Source organism: Ochotona curzoniae, unplaced genomic scaffold (assembly GCF_017591425.1).
Source record: "Ochotona curzoniae isolate NIBS_2020 unplaced genomic scaffold, NIBS_Ocur_1.0 scaffold_4506, whole genome shotgun sequence".
Lineage (NCBI taxonomy): Eukaryota > Metazoa > Chordata > Mammalia > Lagomorpha > Ochotonidae > Ochotona > Ochotona curzoniae.
The window spans coordinates 7,402,038-7,422,408 of NW_024467119.1; the positions used below are offsets into that span (position 1 = coordinate 7,402,038).

The window sequence follows — 20,371 nt, forward strand, 5'->3', positions numbered from 1 at the left end:
GGATCAGCCCCGGATGCCAAGGTCACAGCAGCGGCTCCCGAGGTTGGCACAGCCCACTTAGGGTGCTGCACCTTTTCTCCTGAAGCTGACAGCTTGGAGCAAGGACGTGGGTGGAGTATGACACAAGGTTCTGCCAAGTTGGTGGGAATTGGGTTCTCTCAGCCTCCATGCCCTGCTGCCGGCCTGCCCTGGTGTGCTTCGCGGTGCCCAAGGGAGGCAGGGGCACAGCGAGGACTGAACAAAGAAACCTTTGGAGCCACCTGTGACACTGCAACCCACGTGGATACTGGCTTGGGCTTTGGCTGTTCCACTTCCCACTCAGCTCCCTACGAATGCATATGGGAAAGCAGTGAAAGACAGCCCAGGTACATGGGCCCCTGGTGCTTCTGGGAGACTCGGATACAGCTCCAGACTCCAGGCTTTGCCATCGTGGCCACTTGGGGAGTGAACCAGAGCATGCAAGACCTCCCTCTCTGCTTTCCTCTGTCACTCTTTGAAATACATACATTAATCTCAAAAATAAGCATTTTTTGCCAAGCTCTGCCACCACAGGTCACATGCCCCAGGATACTTGGATCCCCCTGGCCTCTCATGGAGTGTCCCCAGGGGCCCGCAGTGACACCAGGGTTGCATGTGGGGACTCCTGGGCACAGGGTCCCCACATCTGCCCAGTCCTGAGCGCACAAGGCCCTTCCCAATCCACAAGGAAGGGGGGGGTGTGGGCTGCTTCCGAGGCTGTCATCCTGGGAACATGGTCATGGCTCCTACTCCCCAGTGCAGGCAGAACACACCGAGGAACAGGCAGGCCACTGCTCCCTTTGGTACTGGGCTCAGCTGTACAGAGTCCTTGGATTGGTGGGGCGGCGTGTCTCTACCCACTCCAGCCCCTAGAAATCTTCTGGGATCCACCACCAGGCATCTGCCTCCCTCAGACCACACTGGGGGCAGGTGACCTGACCTGGGTAGGCTCTCTCAGGGGCTCTGTACACGGAGAGAACCAGAGGCTGTGATGACAGACAGGGCAGTGTGGAAGCCCAGCTGGTGACAGGACACTGCCCACGGGAAAACAGGAGCAACGGATTGGCGGGTAGGGAGAGATAGCGAGTCAGTCAATCCAGCCATGAGAAATGGCTGTGGTGCTTTCCAGAGCCCTATGCCACAGGTGGCTGCGAGCATGACATCATGAGTGACGTCACATCACCAGCACTGATGCTGCTTGGACAGCGGAGGGCGTGGTGTGCAGCTGCGGGCAGGGCCTTTCTGCCACCCCAGTGATTTCCCCACTGTGGAGGCTGGATCGGGTCGGGGCTACAGGGACACTGATCTGCCAAGGGCTGCTCAGCACCTGCCCAGCTCCGGCACCACCCCAGAATTAACACCGTGGTCTGGCCAGGGAGTGAGTGTTCGCTCATTGCTTTCTTCCTTCCACATGGCGTGTCTTCCCCCCTGGGGGCCAGTGGCACACTCCAGGGACAAGGACGCTTTGCTTGTGCTACACCCCCTGGGCTGCTTCTCCCTGCTGTGTCCCAGGGCAGTCTGCTCTGGGCCTGACATACACACAACCCATGAATGCATGCACACACATACACTTACAGGTGCACCGAAACATCTACATATATGAACATACACACACACACTTCCCCCCAGCCCCACAGCACACACACAGGTACACTCGGACACCTACATACATGAGCACACACACGCACACTGCCTCCCACTCACAGCACTCACGTGCATATACTTACAGGTGCACTCACACATCTACATACGTGCACAAGCATAGGTAGATCTCCCTGCACAGTCCTCACAGGTGCACACGTCCACACACATGTGCGCAGGTTTACCCATACAATGCACACTCTCAGAGGGTAGGGGTATCTGGGCCTGGGTACCCACATAACTGTCCCAGTTGCTCAGCCCTGTGAACAGCCCTGTGAACAGGCAGGTGCAGGGCAGGGCGAGCCTACAGCCTGGGAAACGTCCCCCACTCCCACAGCCCTGACCTTGTTCCAGATGAGCACGGGGGTCGGGATCCCGATGACCTCGCAGCTCAAGTACACCTGGGCACCTGTGACGTTCCAGATGTCCTTGGGCGGTGTCACAATGGAGGGACCTGTGGGAGGACGCAAAGCAGCAGCACTAAGTGACACAGTTGGTGACCCAGGAAGTAGAATGTTGGCGCCGTGGTGGAAGCCAGCTTCAGTCACCAGGCCTCCTCCAGCCCCAATGCCCATGCGCTGTTCTCAGCTCTCCTCTGGGAAAGCACAAACCCAGCAGAAAAACCAACAAGAAGAATTAGCAAGAAAAACTCGTGGCTACTATTTCCTCTTTCCCTCAAGCATTTTATTTTTCATTCACCAGCTGTTTTGCATTATTTGGAATTTTCCTATTACTGTAGTAAATTTTTTTTGTTGTTGTTCCAAAACGTTTTTTTTTTTCTTTTGTTTACCAGTGCCTCTTTTTCCGTTGTTTCTCTAAGAGCAAGAGGTCAGCAGAAAACCATTCCTTGGGAAACAAGAGAAAACAAAGCAGAGAGCGGTAAGATGCTGGTGCTGCCCTCTGGGGTGCCAGGGTTGAGTTCCTGGCCCTGGCTACCACCTCCAGACTCCAGTCAACGCAGAAGCCTTGGGATGGGGACAGTCATATGGGTCCATGGCACTCATAAAGGAGACCTGGCTCTTGTTGCTAGCTCCTGGCTCTGGTCCTCGCTCTATCCTGGGGGTCACGAGCAGACAGGTGCGCCCACTGTCTGCCCATCTCTCTGTGTATCTAACAGGATGTTGTGGAAGCATGCTGAGTGCCCAGATGCTTTCTGAGGATCTTGGAGTGTCCGCCTCTGTCCTGGGGCTGCAGCACAGTGGGCCTGCCTGGACCTGGGGGCCACTGGGGCTGGCACCCTCCTGCCAGGGCAGCCTGGTCTGAGAGCAGCAGGAGCGGGCTCTCTCCCGGGGCTCTGAGGGTCCGGGTCTCTGGCAGGAAGGCACCCTGAGGGTTGTGCCTGTCCCCACTTCTCACCTCCATTTCAACATCAGCACTGTGCACCCTGTGCGCCAGGGGCAGGACTCTGGTCCTGGTCCTGGGCCCAGGCTGACCCAACACTGGTTCTTGCTCAGTCTGCAAGCTGAGACTGGTCCCCTTGGTTTTACTTAAAAATTCCAAAAACGTATTTAATTGCTTTGACAGAAACAGAGAAAGAAAGAGAGTAGATAATCTCCTGTCTGCCAATTTGATGCCCTACACGCTTCCAATGACTGGCACCGGACGAGGCAGAGCCAGGAGCTGGGCATTCAACTCAGGTCTCCCACATGGGTTGTTGCAAGCCGCATCTGTATGCACTGGCCACATGCTGTGCCTAAAATGGCGCCGGCTGGAGAAGCCACACCTTCGTGCGTGGTGGAGAGTCACGTAGCCTTCGCAGTACTGCGCAGGTGCCTAGCGCATGCACAGTGAGCTGCGGCGTGGCCGGCACGTGAACACTGGGGACTGACGAATCCGGTCGCCCAGGACCCTGCGTGATCATGACGCCGACCTATCATCGGCGGAGGCGGGGCCAGTCAGCACATAAGAGCAGAAAGCCTGCCGGGGTCGCCCCCCCTTCCCCCCTTTTCCTCTTCCTCATCTTGGTGCGCGCAATAAATTTTACCGCAGAAGACTTCACTGGCGTCTGCGTCTTATTGCTGGACGGTAAGACACGTGGGCGCGACAATGGGTGGCAAGACTGCATTTACTGGAGCCATCCCAGCTGCCTGCCAAGGGCTGTATTGGTGGAGGATTGGAGGGGAAGAAGGGCCAGGGATGGGATCCTACTTCTCTGATGTGAGACCCTCAGGCTAAACACCTGCTCCCAAGTCTTTGTGAGCATCTTATCTAACTTTATGTATTTGGGAAGCAGTAGGAGAGAGGGTGGGAGAGAGAGGGAGAGATCCCACGTACTGGTTTACTCCCTACACATGCATACATGGCTGGGACCAACAGGCCAGGCTGCAGTCAGGAGCTGGAGACTTGATCCAAGGCTGCCCGTGGCCGGCAGCCACTCACCTACAGGAGCCATGACTGCTGCCACCCAGGTGTGCGCCAGCGGGAAGCTGGAGCCAGAGGCGCGTCAGGAACCCAGGCATTCTGCTTCTAGGCCAAATACTCTGGGTTTTTACAAGGTCCTACAATTTTTAGCAAAATATAACATGTGGGAATGACACAAAGTCCTCATTTTAGCTGCAAACTTGCCACCACGGCCACCATGGCTGTACAGGGCATTTGAGACTGGGACCTGAGACACTGGCCACATGGCCTTTCATGGGAGAAGCATGTGATTTCTGCTCCAATCAAGCAAAGGGAGATTCAAGTCCCAGTAAGACACTCCCAGGAAGGCTCAAGAAATCCATCATGCACAGGTTCCTGGGAGGGAGCTGCTGCTGATAAACCAAGGGGTGCCTTGGTTCTGGGACATGGCAGGGACCAGGGAGGCCAGCAGATCCTTGGCTCTGGGACATGCCGGGGGCCAGGGAAGCCAGCAGACCCTGGGCTCTGGGACATGGCGGGGGCCAAGGAAGCCAGCAGATCCTAGATGCATTCAGAGCTTCCCACCAACCTCTCCCTGGGCCCTGGAGAGGGGGCAGCTGCAGGAGAACAGACCCACCAGTGCATCTGCCCATCTGGAATGGCAGGTGCAGCTGGCAGGATCCCCCAGAGGGCTGGGAAGTGGCAGAGCCCAGGAGCACTGCCTGAGTCTTGGTTCTTGCCAGGGTTAGGGCTTCCTTTCTTCTCAGAGTTCAGGGGTCTGGCTGGGGGGTGGGGGAGGCCTGTTGTTGGAGTGTGTCCCGGTGTGACCACCTCCGGAACACGTGAGGTCTCCCCTGCAGTGGCCGCTTCCAGCACCGCCTTCGCTCTCGAGACTGAGAGGAAACGATGGTGAGGGCTTCGCAGTCATCTCAAGAAGCCAAAGCAGTGTCTTCAGACTTTTTGAATCTCTTGGGGGTAGTTATTTTAAGTTTTTTTCCCCATGGAAAAATGTGCTGAACAAGCCCAATTAGGCAGGCTGTTAAATTACACTTTAAAAAGAAAAAAAAAGATGTGCTTTATTTTTATTTGGTAGAATTACAGAGGAGACAGAGAGAAGATATATACATGCATGTATGTGTATATATGTGCACATATATAGTTGTAAATATTGTCCATGTATTGTTCACTTCCCAACAACCTGAGCGGGGCCAGTCTGCATCCGGGAGTCAGGAGATTCCTCCTGGTCTCCCACATGGGTGCGGGGGCCCAGGCACATCTGCTGCTTTCCCAGGAGCATCAGCAGGGAGCTGGATGGGAAGTGGAGCAGTCAGGCCTTGAACTATGGCATGCCGGTGTAGAGGGGGCGGCTTTCCACAGCGCTGGCCCCTGTTCGTGCCTTCAGTGCAGTCCAGGGCACCAGGTGCTGTGTTTTACAGTCAGTGCTTCCTGGGTCCTGCGTCAGAAGCTGCTGCACAGCCCCGTGCTCCCAGTCTCTCAAGGTCTCCCAGTTTCCCTTGTATCTGTGGCTTTATTTTTCCTTTTGAGGTTCTGGCCCACCCCATGCTAATCTGCATGACGCTGGGTGATGAAGGCCGAGGCTCATCTTCCCCTCAAAGGATGCACAATTCCTCCAGCGGCATTTGAGCAAAACACTGTTTAGGGGGTTGATATTGCGGTGCAGCTGGTTAACTGTCACCCTGGACGCTTGCAGCCAACACCAGAGTGAGTTCAAGTCCCGGCTGCCGCACTTCCAGCCGGCTCCTGGCTCATACACCTGGGAGGGCAGCAGAAGATGGGCCAATGCTTGGGCCCTTGACACCTATGGGAGAGACCCGGATGGGGCTGCACACTCCTGGCTTTGGTCTAGCTCTGTCCTGATGTGGCCATTTTGGGGAACGAACCAGCAGATGGAAGATTTGTTTTTCTCTGTAACTCTGCTTTTCAGATAATAAATAGCTAAAAAAAAAAAAAAAAATCGTTGAGAAACAACAGAAAACAAAAAACAAAAGATCAACTTTTTTTTTTTTTCTGCTGAATCATTAGGCATGCCTCTGTGGCCAAGCCGTGGACCACGTGTACCTTGTTTCCTGCGAGGCTCTCCATACATCCATTCTTGTACCGAAAAGCATGGAACACTCTAGAACATGGAACACTGCAAGAGTGATTACTGGTGCATCAAGATCAGCAGAAATACAGCTTTGGGGTCCCCTTTCCAGGTTTCCCGGTGCTTAAGGGTATAGCTCTGTGGCCAGGTGGGGCCCAGGATCCTGGGGAATTTCTGAACAGCAGCACTCTGTCATCGCTGACAGTGAGTGAGTGTGTGTATGTGTGTGTGTGTGTGTGAGAGAGAGAGAGATGGGTGACAGGGCAGTGGCGGGTCAGCAGGAACAGGTGGCTGTGTGTTTATAAACTCCCTCCGCTATTACAAACATCTTCGAATGCATGTTGGACTCACTAATGCAATGAAATGCATCATCAACATCTACTTGGGAAGGTGTTATTCCACAGGGCTTTGCCTGGGGGTCCCCTGCAAAGGCAGAGAGGCTGTGGAGTGACAGCAAAGGGACCGACAGAACTCCTGGTGCAGGTGGGGGCAAGGCGGCCGCGCTTGGACTTCCTGTTCTCACAACACCCTTCTGGAAGGTTCTGTCCTACCTGATGAGAGCCCTGAGCTCTGTGCCTCAGATCCCAATTCCTTGCACTCTGCAGCAGACCCAGAAACGAGTCCTCTTTTTTCAGGGATAAAGGGCAAACTCAGGGGACCATGAATGGAGTTTCTCACACAGAAGGCGAGTCTCGAGTGACAAGGATGCCGGCTCGGGCAGGCTCAGGGTCTGCATTCCACAGAAGGCGAGTCACGCGGGGACACACACGACGGCCAGGCCCAGAGATTTATTTTTCCATGCTCTGTTTCCATTCAGGACCCCAGGCTGCTCCACTGACTGTCTCACAAACATCCTGTCCCCAGATGGGCTGACCATTCTCTGTCACTGCCCAGTCTTGGTCCCCGGGGCCACGCCACAGCCACATGAGGCATGGTCCATGCCAACGCCACCCCTCCCTGCCCCTAAGGCCACTTAAGTTTCTCTGAACATCCCCCAGGTACACCAGACCAATTTCCTCTCTCTGCTCCTTACACAGCCTGTTTATTCTTGTTTCCTCTCAACCTTCGAAGACCATTTCTTTGGTACCTTATTTTTTAAACACTTGCCTCTTTTTTTTTTTTTCTGTCCTTCCTTGGAGTGAAAGAACTAGAAAGGGAGAGGGCATACTGTGGGTTGGCCATTTCCTGTGACCCCGGTACACCATACGGGCACAGGTCTGAGTCCCAGCTGCTCCACTTCCAATCCAGCTCACTGCTAATGCACTGGGCAGCAGCCGAGGACGGCCTGAGTGCGTGGGCCCTGCACCCACGCAGGAGACTTGCATGGAACTCCAGGTTAAGGATTTGGTCTGGCTCAGCTCTGTCCTTTATGACCATCTGGGTGATGGAACCATTGGATGAAAAAATTTCTCTGCCTGTCAAACAAATAAGTCTCTCTAAAAAAAGAGAGCAAAAAAGAGGGAAAGAGGAGGAGGGGAAAGAGAGGGAGAAAAAAGAAGATATGAAAATAAACCGAATAAACATGGCCAACCCATGACACTATGGCCTGAAGTGAGGAAGATACCGGAAATTCCATCGAATGAATCAGGGTCACCTTCAAAGTCCCTGGAGGGACTGGCTGTAGTCCGGTGGCTAGGATGCCCTTGGGATGCCTGCATCCAGGCTGGAGTGCCTGAGCACACGCTGGGAGGCACCAGGTCCCGCCATGCATGTGGAAGACCAGGCGGAGTGCCAGGTTCCTGGCTTTGTCCTGGCCACGGCCCTGCTTCTGCGGGCAACTGGAGAGTGAACCAGCACACTTCAGCCTGTCCTCTTTCTCTCTTCACCTGCTTCTGAGTTTCAAATACAAATGTAGTTTTAAAAGCACATGCATCTAGAAGCAGTGAGAGCTCCCACAGCATCTCCCGGCAGGCTCACCTTCTCCCCAGCCCTTTTCTATCAGCTACCCGCCCTGGTTCCGCCAGGCTCCAGCAAGGATTGGCCCCCGCTGGGCTCCCATTTCCCAGACAGGAAGAAACAACCTGGCCACAGACTTAACAGTGGATCTGATGAAGTCACTCAAGTTTGTTTTCTTTCAATTAGAAAACAATATAATGTATTTGCAAGGCTGAGAGACAGAAGCAGAGAAGTTTGAGTTCCCATGCACCGGTCCATTCCCTAGATGTCCCTGAGAACTCAGCCAGTCCAGGCGGAAGTGGGACTTGGGACCTGGGAACTTAATCCAGGTCTCCCACTGCAGGGGGGAGGGGGAGAGCAGGCAGCAAGCTACTGCGTCAGTGCTGCTCCCTGGGGTGTCAGTGCTGCTCCCCGGGGTGTCAGTGCTGCTCCCCTGGGTGTCAGTGCTGCTCCCCAGGGTGTCAGTGCTGCTCCCCGGGGTGTCAGTGCTGCTCCCCTGGGTGTCAGTGCTGCTCCCCGGGGTGTCAGTGCTGCTCCCCGGGGTGTCAGTGCTGCTCCCCAGGGTGTCAGTGCTGCTCCCCAGGGTGTCAGTGCTGCTCCCCGGGGTGTCAGTGCTGCTCCCCTGGGTGTCAGTGCTGCTCCCCTGGGTGTCAGTGCTGCTCCCCTGGGTGTCAGTGCTGCTCCCCTGGGTGTCAGTGCTGCTCCCCTGGGTGTCAGTGCTGCTCCCCGGGGTGTCAGTGCTGCGCCCCGGGGTGTACCTCCCCACCAAGCTGGAGGGCCACACGGAGCTCTGGCACCCCAGCACTGGGACTGGACATCTTCACCGCCATCTGCCTGCCAGGCTGCCTGTCACCCATGGGCCACGGAAAGGCCAGGTTTAGCAATCCTGTGCTATAAAAAGCTCAGGGAGGGATATGCGGAAGAGGTATCTGAGCCATTTCCTCCGTTTTCCCAGAGCCCAAGCCCAGCCATGACCTGGGATGTCCTCAGCATATTACTGTGAAGACAAAAAAAAAAAAAAAAAAAAAGAAGAAGAAGACGACTACCAAAGTTCTTGAGGACAGGATACATGGCTCTGACCCCTTGTCTATCTCTGACAACGAGAACTGGATCAGCCACTCCATCCAGCAGGGTGAGACCGCCTTTCAGAGTAGCATAGAGCGGGTCTGCCTGGGCACTGTGTGTGTGCTCCCAGAGCAGTCCACTCTCTCAGGGTTTATGCAGGTGACACCTGTTACCCACGCTCACCTGCATGTCTGGCTGATGCTTTAATCAAAAAGAGTGGGATAGAAGAAATCAGGCGAGGTCGTACTTTGGAGGTCAGGATCAAATTTTCTGCAGAAAAGTCAGCTTGGGTTCTCCAATCTCACATTCAATCACACGTTTAAAGCTTCAGAAAATTTTCCCCTTAGCCCATCATCTCGTCCACTGGATCCTGCTAGTTCACTTCTTTCCCATGTGTGGTCAAAGCCCACCGTCTGCTCCCTGACACACGAATGCTCACCCATGCTATACATTTGTTCTCACATCTGGGATCTTGGCTCCTGCTCATGGACCTGCCTCCTTGGGGAGGAGCTTGTCTGGGTTCTGCCTCCTTTCTGGGGTTGTAAGGCTCCCCTTCATTTTGCTCACAGCGATGGATCCTACTGCTCTTGGGCCAGAGTTAGTTCCACACTGGTTGGTGCATTGTGGTTCTCTCATGCTTTCCCCCAGTGGGGCCAGAGGAGGATGCCAACGCCTTGATAGGGTTAGAACTGAACTAAGAATTGTGCTCCAGAGTCCGGCGAGCTTAACCTCCATCAGCGTGGCTGTGGGGGCCACCGGGCAAGAAGTATGCCTACTTCATATGAGCCGCAAATACGTCCATGTGGTGAGTGGCCATCTGGCGCTAGGCTCTGCCTGCTGGCCACCTGGCCAGGGAGCTCTGGGATTTTCGTTCTTTGATATGCTGCTTAGATAGCTCCATGCTGAACCCTCAGTGCTTTGGGGATGTCAATTAATCCTAAAGATTCCCAAGGACAGTAAATCTTCCTCAGATAAACCTGTAATTAATACTGTCTCAACCCATGTGTTTTGAAAAATTGTAAAACCTACTATACTTTCAAAACCTTGTGCTAATCAGAAACGGGGCGGGAGAGCAAAGAAATCTTCCATCTTCTTAGAATGTGTGAGGAATGGGGCCCAGCGCAATGGCGCAGTGGTTAAGGTCCTTGCCTTGCACGCCCGGGATCCCATATGGGCGCCAGTTCTATCCCGGCAGCCCCGCTTCCCTTCCAGCTCCCTGCCTGTGGCCTGGGAAAGCAGTTGAGGACAGCCCAAAGCTTTGGGACCCTGCACCCGCGTGGGAGACCCGGAAGAGGCTCCTGGCTTCGGATTGGCATAGCATCGGCCGTTGCGCTCACTTGGGGAGTGAATCATCGGATGGAAGATCTTCCTCTCTGCCTCTCCTCTCTGTATATCCGCCTTTCCAATCAAAAATAATAAAAATAAATCTTTTTAAAAAAAAGAATGTGTGAGGAAGCTGTGTGGTGTAACCTATCAGGAAAATAACAGGTAACTTATTGGTAATAGATTCAAAACAGCATTTGACAATAGTTAAACTACAAAGACATACGGGGGAACCAAGAGCGATCCTAACAACCACAGGAGGTCATATGCACAGAGCAGGGGTGGACCCCAGAGTGGAGCAGGAGGACAGGAAGAGGCTCGTATCCCAAACCTGGAGACTCCTGAATCCCCACCAAGGACTATCAGTACGGGCACCAAGGACTACATCCCAACTGCCAAAGAGACCACGGGGAACTGGAATGCCTTCGGAGCCTAAGAACTTAGAGGGCATCCCACCCCGTTCGGATCTACTACACGGGATGAAAGAAGCCCAAATTCTTCCTCGTAGGATCCAAGGTCATTGGAACAACAGCCAGGAATCCAGAGCAGTCCTCGGAATCAGAAGAACAGTAAACTTCCTTTGGGACTAGGGAGAGAAGCTTTCTCTGGTCCTTACTTAGTTTCAACTTTGGGTCTCCACCCTCTCTGCAATGACCATCAGGGTTGCTCCAGAGCTCCCCCTACACACACACACACACACACACACACACACACGCACACGCGCACACACACACACACACACACACACACAAATTGGAATGGATAGGCAGAGAACAAGGAAAGCTTGGTCAGCATGGACTCACACATACCTTACTAGGTAGGACACAGAGTAACTGCTTCTTACCAAGGTATTGAAGATTTCTCTGCACGCCCCTCCTAAAACTGTTATGCACCTCAACTGTTGAAATGTCAATGGAGTAGTCACAGGATGTGGTTAAGGAACTGCATTATTTTATTTTTTTTAAAAGATTTATTTTTATTATTATTTTTTTGATTGGAAAGGCAGATATACAGAGAGGAGAGACAGAGAGGAAGATCTTCCGTTTGATGATTCACTCCCCAAGTGAGCGCAACGGGCCGATACTATGCCGATCCGAAGCCAGGAGCCTCTTCCGGGTCTCCCATGCGGGTGCAGGGTCCCAAAGCTTTGGGCTGTCCTCTACTGCTTTCCCAGGCCACAGGCAGGGAGCTGGAAGGGAAGTGGGGCTGCCGGGATAGAACTGGCGCCCATATGGGATCCCGGGCGTGCAAGGCGAGGACCTTAACCACTGCGCCATTGCGCCGGGCCCGGAACTGCATTATTTTAAACATATTGTTTACTCAATACTATGTCAATTAATACCATAACACTGTATATTGTTGCTGATGTTATGTTGGGGCTTTTAATTGATCGGGATTTTACTCTGTTGGCTCTACCTTCAGACCAGAGAAGGTCTCCCCAAGAAGCCGTTGAACTTATCTGGACAATAAGATGCTGGACTCTATGCTTGGTATATGCTTACAATGAAGGAATCTCAACTGAACTTGAACTGTGGTCACGCAACAAGGTGGAGGAATCCACCATGGGGAAGAGGCTTGGGGAGGGGTGGGGGGAATCCCAGTACCTATGGAACTGTGTCACATAATACAATGTTATTAATAATAATAAAAAAGAAAAATTGTGCTCCCACTTCCCAGCTGCCTGATCAAAGCTGTGTGCTGTGGATGCCTCACACACCCGCCAGCTGTGTAAATGACTGTCACGATTTTCTTTGACCTTGTACTTCACTTTCTATCGTTGTTTTTTGGTTGCCGCTCCCTCACCATCAGCTATAGTAGGACTGGAGATGCAGAAGGGGTCTGAACACATCACTCCAAACAAACCTCACAGTGCCTGGTCTGCTGGGGGAGAACGGTCATCACGCACCCCAACCCACAGAGGGGCTCCTGCCCCATGCTGGCCTACAGCACTCACAGGGTGATTCTCCCTGGGCACCTGCTCACCAGCTGAGCTGGATGAGATGCAGAGACCACTCCAAGGTATGGCAGACTTGCAACCCACATTTATCACAGAGCAGAAAGTTCTGGAATAGTCCACAAGGAGTGGGTGCATTAATGCCAAATAAGGGCTGAAGAGCGAGCTCAGATACCACACGTAGAGATATAGAGTTCAGACAACTTGGCAGAAGCCCTCAGTGTGAGCTGGGATTCCGATAATACACAGAGGGGAAGACAGCGAACAAAGGTACAAAGTGGGAAAAGAATACTAGGAAGGCACCGTGGCCCATGGGGGGAAGGGGATGAAGCAAGCGGGGACTTCCTGATATTAAACGGGGGAAGCAGGCACCATGTAGCTAATTAAAGTGCAGCGTTGTCTGCCAAGGCAAGTCATTCTGGAAACTTCCAGAGGTGGGTGACACAGCCCCTGTACTTTGGGCTCAATGTTAGGGGCATCAGCTGAGGCCAGTAAGGGGAGGAGAAGAAAATAGGAAATTTTGGAATAGCATGGTCAGATTTAACTTTAGAGTTTCGGCATCAGGCCATCAAGCATAGCTGTTGTTAGTCATTTACGCTCTAGTATGAACAAGGAGCCAACAGTTAGAGAGATGGGTTCTGTCCAACTCTGGCACCAAAGTGTGCAGGAAGCAAGTGTGCCTCCTCTTCCCTTCTGGACACACTCTATTGAGGTGAGGACAGAAAATTTAACACGTTCAGACCAAGGATGAAGTGCTGGGGTGGGGGTTACAGGCAATGGTTTCTCACATGGTTATGGAGTGAGGTTTCTCCTAGTTGGTCTGACATGCACAAGCCATTGAACTATCCGCGCTCTGGTAATCTGAGAAGTGGGATAACAGCCAAGTTGCTGCATCATTGGAAGGTTCAGACAAGACACAGGCATGAGCGCAGGACCTGGCAGGCAATGGGCATTCCGTGCATATGAGCCACCCAATTTTATTTCAGCAACAGGGCTTGTCTGAGCAGCAGCTGGAGGCAGGCCAGCACCAGCCCGCCGTGCAGTGGTGAGCTCACCAGGCTAGCCCAGGGAACCAAGATCCATGTGTGTGTGGGCACAGCAGCCTATCTCCGCAAGCAGAGTGGAATGACTCAGGCGGCATCTTGGGATATTGCTTGGGAAGACTGGGGCAGACATGGAGGACCTAGCCCCAGGAGGCACGGATGTGCACAGAACACCAAGGGGGCAGACTGGAGAGAACGATCACTCAGGCTAGCCAGGACCCGGCTGGGTGTGGACACAGGAGGAACAAGCTGCAGGTGCAGGGCAGACACCATGGCAGGATGTCCGTGGCAGGCAAGCCCTGGATTGGAGAAGGGAAGACGATGGGCCTGGGTTTGGATGTGCTGAATTGGGGTATCACTTGGGCAACAAGGAGGCACTGGACTGCATGGAGCAAGAAGGGACACAGGCCAGCAGGATCCTGGTGCTAAGGCAGACGACACTAGAAGGCTCCACGGACTCCCCCTCCCACGGGCTTCTCCAGGGGCATTCCTTCAGCTCACTGCTGCCCAGCTGGCCACCTGCACCCTGTCTGGGGAGTTGAGGGGGCTGGGGAGCAGAGATGAGGCCTGGTTCAGCCACTGATCACTTCCTGGCAGGTGCAATCTACCGGCATGCAGTGAGGAATAACCAATGGGATCCCCCTACATTAACAGAAGTCCCCTTCCCCACCCCCAGTCTGTCTCCAGGCTTTGATGATGCAAGTCTTCTTACAGTGCAACTAGGAACCTTCTCAAGGGCACGTGCTGGCTGCAGATCCATCTCAAAGTTAGCAGCACAAGTTTGCATGGACCACAGAACACGAGGACAAAGTTGCTCCTTGCCATCTGCAGCTTGCAGGCCAATTTTGTACTTGATTGTTTGAGTCCAGACCAGGAAAGAGTGAGGCACTAATCAAGGGTTTGGCTCCAGGGTCTGGCTCTGACCCTCCCAGCTTCCTGGGTGATTTTTGCTGGGGCCCTGGCAAGAGGTACAGAGCACCACAGGGGCACTAGGAGTGGAGCTCATGCTGGCGGCCTTCTGCACAGTGAGCAGATGGGAACCCAAGTGGGCTCCCTGGTCCTGGCTCATGTCCGTACAAGTGAGCTGGACTTGGCTGCGGCTACAGCGAGTGGAAGAACTGACGTTTCCGCTTCAGCCCACACACACTGCTCACCTGGGTGTTTCTCACTGCTGTTCATGCAGTCTTGGAAATAAGGTTTCCTCTGTCCATTGCGGGCCTGCTGGTCTGCCTGGCCCTGCACCATGGGTCATCCCCATGCAGGCACAGCTCCCTCCCCTTGGTCCTGCTCTATGAGCCTGCAGTCAGCTGGGCAGGCTTCCACAGGACGGCACTCATGGCCCCACCTCAGGGGTGGTCACACCTTCTTCAAGGTTTCCTGTTAGTCTGGACTAGGGCATCCCCCAGACTCTCCACTGCCAAGGGAGTGCCCACCTGCACCTACCCTTCCACCCATACCTACACCTGGCATCCACCCACAGGCCAGTGAGTGCCTCTTGCGCAGAATGTATGGGAGAGGCTCCCTGATGCTGGTGTCTGCCTGCAGACCAGGATGGATGTAGTCAGGCCAGGAAGAACTGGCCTTGAACTTTGCCCCCTGTGGGACTCCCATGTGGCCTTCAGTTTCAAGAGGGCCAGGTGTGCCACACCCTAATGTCTACAATGTTCCTAAAGGCCGAGACTCGAACTCCCAGGAGGTCCTGTGGTGACAACTCGGCCCTGGGGACAGCCTGTCCTTTATGTACTTCAATGACCCAAGGGACATCAGGTAGCTTACATCCTGGATCCTAGGACAAGGCTGAGATCATTTAGCGCTCTGAGAGTGGGACAAGCCCTCAGTATCACACTGCACCCAGGGAAGGGACTGTTAGCTGATGGGATTTGAATATGTAGCCAGGGGCAAGTCTGTTATGCCGGGGGTTAACACAGGCTGGATGAGACGCCATGAAGTGGTGTCTGCAGGATTACCATCCGGCCGGAGGCCCAGAACCCTGGGCGTGGTTGGTGGGGTGCGGTGGCGGTGGCTCTAGCTTGTGGGATTTCACCCAATGGCTGCCAGCCCTGGCTGCATGCCGGCCCTAGCTGGGAGTGTCTAGCAGGCACTCATGACTGGGTACGCCCTGGCATTGTCGTGTCTGAACAGGGTCCCTGGGGTGCGTGTGCTTGGTGTACACGTGGTCTGGGGCAGGTGGATGCTGGACGGAGGAAGTGGCAAAGGAGAGGATGGTAGCTCTAGGTCAGCCTGGGCAGTGATTGGCCATGTGTGGTTTTGCAGGACCATGAGGTCCAGACCCAAGGATGGTACAGGTATGCACTGCTGCTTACACCTATGGCACAGGGGCCAGCACCTGCCATTCCAGGGTCTGAGCACAGAGCACATGCAGAGTGGACTCCCTGATGCTTTGCTCTCCTCAGTCCTACCTTGTGGGCCCTGGGAAAAAGCCTTCCGTGGGGGCTGTAGGGGTGCCGTGGTTAACATGCTGTCTGGGACTCCTGCACTGTCCCCATGAAGGAGTGACTGGGTGTGAGTTTTTTTTTAATAGATTAATTTTTATTGCAAAGTCAGATATACAGAGAAGAGATACAGAGAGGAAGATCTTCTGTCCGATGATTCACTCCCCAAGCGGCCGCATCAGCTGGAACTGTGCTGATCCAAAGCCAGGAGCCAGTAACTTCTTCCAGGTTTCCCACACGGGTGCAGGGTCCCAAGGCTTGGTGCTGTCCTCAACTGATGTCCCAGGCCACAAGCAGGGAGCTGGATGGGAAGTGGAGCTGCCAGGATTAGAACCGGTGCCCAAACGAGATCCCGGTGCATTCAAGGTGAAGACTTCAGCCATCAGGCCACTGCGCCGGGCCCTGGGTGTGAGTTTTGGCTCTGCTTCCAACACTAGCTTCTTGCTGATGCGCATCCTGGGAGGTGGCAGAGACTGGCTCAAGTACTCAGGCCCCTGCCTCCCACATGGGAGACCCAAATGGAGTTCTGGGCTCCTGACTCTGGAGTCACTCTGGGAATAAACCAGGGGGAGGTGAAGATCTCTCTCTCTCTCTCTCCTAACTCTGCCTTTCAAATAAATAAATGCTTTCTGTGATCATAGCATCTCCCAGCTGGCAGCCCAGACATGATTCAGTGTGTACAACCCAGCTGCTCCTTCTGGGGATCTTTCTGCATTCCCAGTGAGTCCCTTGGGTTACTTCCTGTGCCCTTGGGTGAAGTCCCTGGATCCAAAAGCTATCAGCTGATGGATTGGAAGTGGAGTAGCTGGGACTCAAACTGGCACCTAATGGGATGCTGGTGCTGCAGGCGGTAGCGTTGCTTGCTGTGCCACAGCAGTCTCCCCCGTAACACCTCTGGGATGTGCACACTTTGGGAACTCAGTGTGCACCCTGTGGCTCCACTGTGGTTCCAGCACTTGCAGGGGCACCACTCCTCTGGGTTGCAAGGAGACTTGCATCACAGAAGGTGCCAGATGCAGGGGCAGTGGGCAAGCTGGAGTGGGCTGAGGAAGTCTGGCAGTCTGGGCAGGGCCGCAACTGTGTGACCGCGGGATGGGAGGGTCTATCCCGAGGCAGCAGGTGCACTTGCTCCTGTGGGAGCAGGGACGGTGTGGAGCCCTCGTGTTGGGTGTAGGCAGTGGGCCGTAGGACCCGGGTGAGTTGTGCTCAGGGCACAACTAGGCTTGGAGAACGGGACACAGCACCACTCTTTGCCGCCTTGTCTGTAGGGAGTTCAAATGACAAATGCAATTATAGCATCTGCTTATTATGTTGCAAAAAGTTTGAAACCCACACCTGATAATTTTCTTAAGCATAACATTTTGAAGACCCTCCCCCACCCAGCCGTATGCAGGGACCTCAAAACTTTCTGCATCAAAATAAAGTTTAAAAAATGTATATATCGGGCCCGGCGCGGTGGTGCAAGTGGTTAAGGTCCTCGCCCTGCACGCCCGGGATCCCATATGGGCACCGGTTCTAATCCGGCAGCCCCGCTTCCCTTCCAGCTCCCTGCCTGTGGCCTGGGAAAGCAGTCGAGGACGGCCCAAAGCTTTGGGACCCTGCACCCGCGTGGGAGACCCGGAAGAGGCTCCTGGCTTTGGATCGGCATAGCATCGACCGTTGCGCTCACTTGGGGAGTGAATCGTCAGACGGAAGATCTTCCTCTCTGTCTCTCCTCTCTGTAAATCCACCTTTCCAATGAAAAAATAATAATAAAAAAATGTATATATCTGGGCCTGGCACAATAGTCTGGTGGCTGAATTCTTGCTTGGCATCTGATGGGATCCTATGTGAGTGCCGGTTCGTATCCCAGCTTCTCCACTTCCCTTCCGGCTCCCTGCTTGTGGCCTGGGAAAGCAGTTCAGGATGGGCCAAAGCCTTGGGACCTAGCACCAGCGTGGGAGACCCCGAGGAAGCTTCTAGCTCCTGGCTTCAGATCAGCTCAGCTCCAGTTGTTTCAGTTACTTGGGAAGTGAACCAGTGGTTGGAAGATTTTCCTCTATGTGTCTCCTCTCTGTATTTCTGACTTTCCAATAAAAAAATAAAGTAAATCTTAAAAAAAAAAAGTATGTATGTATTTATTTGAATGCCAGGGAAAACAAGTAAGAAACAGGCAGAGAGAGAGAGAGAGAGAGAGACAGAGAGAGAGAGAGAGATTCCTTCCTGATGCCAGGAGCTGGGAATTCATCTCAGGTCTTCCACTTGGGTGGAAGGGACTTGGGCCACCACCACACTTCTCAGGGCGCACAGACAGCAAGCTGACCTTGAATCAGACACCTGTAAGTGCGCTGCTGGCATCTCCGAGTGACAGCTTACCTGCAGCCCATGCCACCTGCCCCTCTGTGAATGCTCACTGCAAAGCGAGCATGGGAAAAAGACATCAAGTGCTGACTGCGAGCCTTTCAGCAGAGGCCATACCTACGGCATTTACCATTCTAGAACACCCCTGCTTCTTTGCCTGATTACTGGGTGTTGATCAGCTCTCAGGATTACCCCTGTGTCCGACCAGCCTCCTTAGTTTTCTCACCACCCGCAGCCTCCAACCTTTCTGTGCCTTCTGCTTTAAGCTTCTTCTGATGGATGGTCAGGCGCAGAGCCACAAAGACACGAAGATAGATCTTTCATGTACGGATTCCCATCCTATGTGCTCACAGAACCCAAGACTGGGCCAGGCCAGCACTAGGAGTCGGGGACTCCATCTGGGCTAGCCACATGGGTGTCTGCCTTCTGTGGGGCAAACTAGCTGGAAGCTGGAATATGGAAGGGAAGCCCAGGCTTGAACCCACTGACTCCAAAACAGGTGTCCCAAGTGTGTTCTTTCCATCTGTGCCGAGTGTCGCCCTTTCCCCTCTTAAAAATGGGGCTCCTTCTTGGCTTGTCATGTGGCCTGTATGACATGTCACAGTGCCCTGGAACGGCCTGCATACCCATCAGACCATGTGCTCCTGGCTGGAACAGGCAACTTACTCTCTCCAGTCCCTTTCTGTGTCCCACCGAGTGGCGGTGACGACCAGCTGAACATAACCTTAACTGTAACCCACATCCCCAGCAAGATACACAGCAGCACAGTGTAAGTTCATATAAAGGCTCAAGAGCCCAAGGAGGCGGTCTAAGAACCTGACATCCTGGGCCGTTAGTGTTTAACAAACCCAGAAGGGTGGCAGCTCTGCACACTGCAGAACTGTGGAATTCCAGGTTGTTCAAGGTCATGGCTTGGTCTTTGGAACGAGGTTAAGGGGCAGAGAGTCTGATTAGTGACCTATTTAAAAACCAGTCCGAGGGAGGGAGAGTCAAGGGGCAGCGTGATGGCTCAATTGGCTAATTTGTGGCGCCAGTGGCCCATATACACACTGGTTCGAGTCCCAGCTGTTCCAGTTCCGATCCCTCTCCCTGCTTCTGGTTGGGAAAAACAGTGGACGGTGATCCAAAGCCTTAGGGCCCTGTCCTGCATGGGAGACCCAGGCGTCTTCTCCTGGCTTCCCAATCAAAAATTTTAAAAAACATTGATTTATTTGAAAAGCAGAATTACACAGAGAAAGGGAAGGAGAGAGAGAGAGAGTGAGAGAGAATCTTCCCTCCACTGGTTCACTCCCCAAATGGCCACAACAGTCAGGAGCCAGGATGTCTTCCAGGTCTCTCATTTGGATGCAGGTCTTGGGTCACCTTCCGCTGTTTTCCAGGCCATTAGCAGGGAGCTGCGACTTGAGCCAGTGTTCCCCCGTTGGATGTTGGCAAGGCAAGGGGCAACCTAACCCAATACACAATCACACTGGCCCCTAAGATCACACTCTCAGGCAATCACAGAGCCCGTGAGACGCAAGGCACACAAATTCTCCTTCTAGGGATTCAGCCTAGCAGTGGGGAGGGACAGCGAAGCACCTGCCCAAACTCACTGCAACTCCAGGAATCCACTTCCTTGCAAATTGCTAGTGACAGTGCAAACACACTTGGCTCCAGGCCAACTGGCTTGTGGCACAGAGCACGGAGCTGGGAGCCGCGTCAGGCACCACAGACCAGCAACGGCACCCATGGCTGCACAGGCCAGATAGAGGGCAGCATGCACACAGCTATGGGGGTCTTTCCCTGCTCTGTTAACAGAAAATGGACCAGTGAGACAAGCCCGGCTCCAGGGAAGTCACTCTCCTCCTCCTGTTACAGTTCCCTTGAGCCGTGGACTTGCACAACCGCAGTCCATTCTGGAATTTGGGGAATAAGCCAAATAGTGTTGGTGGAACACCACCGCTGGGGGTGGAGGGGAACCTCAGCTCTGAGAATGTGGGAGTCAGGTGCCAGCTTGTGGGAGTCAAAGGCTACAGCCAGGATAGGAACACCGAGGAAAGAGATTGGGGCCTTGGAGAAAACAGACACCGTTCTTGGAAACGAACTCCACCACTACACTGAGGACAGAGAAAGGCTCCGCATCCAGGTGGGGTGTGGATGGGGAGCAGGGTGCCCAAGGGCAGCTCAAGAGGCTAGTGCAGGTCAGGGCTGTGGC

General features: G+C 53.9%; 1 protein-coding gene across 1 annotated transcript in view; it reads right to left on the minus strand.

Annotated features, from left to right (window-relative positions):
- Positions 1 to 20,371, minus strand: part of IGFBP7 (insulin like growth factor binding protein 7) — a 61,144-nt gene that overhangs the window by 5,048 nt on the left and 35,725 nt on the right. Inside the window, exon 2 of the mRNA XM_040966597.1 lies at positions 2,004 to 2,113. Within this exon, the coding sequence (XP_040822531.1) occupies positions 2,004 to 2,113 (110 nt within the window). The remainder of the gene's footprint in view (positions 1 to 2,003; positions 2,114 to 20,371) is intronic.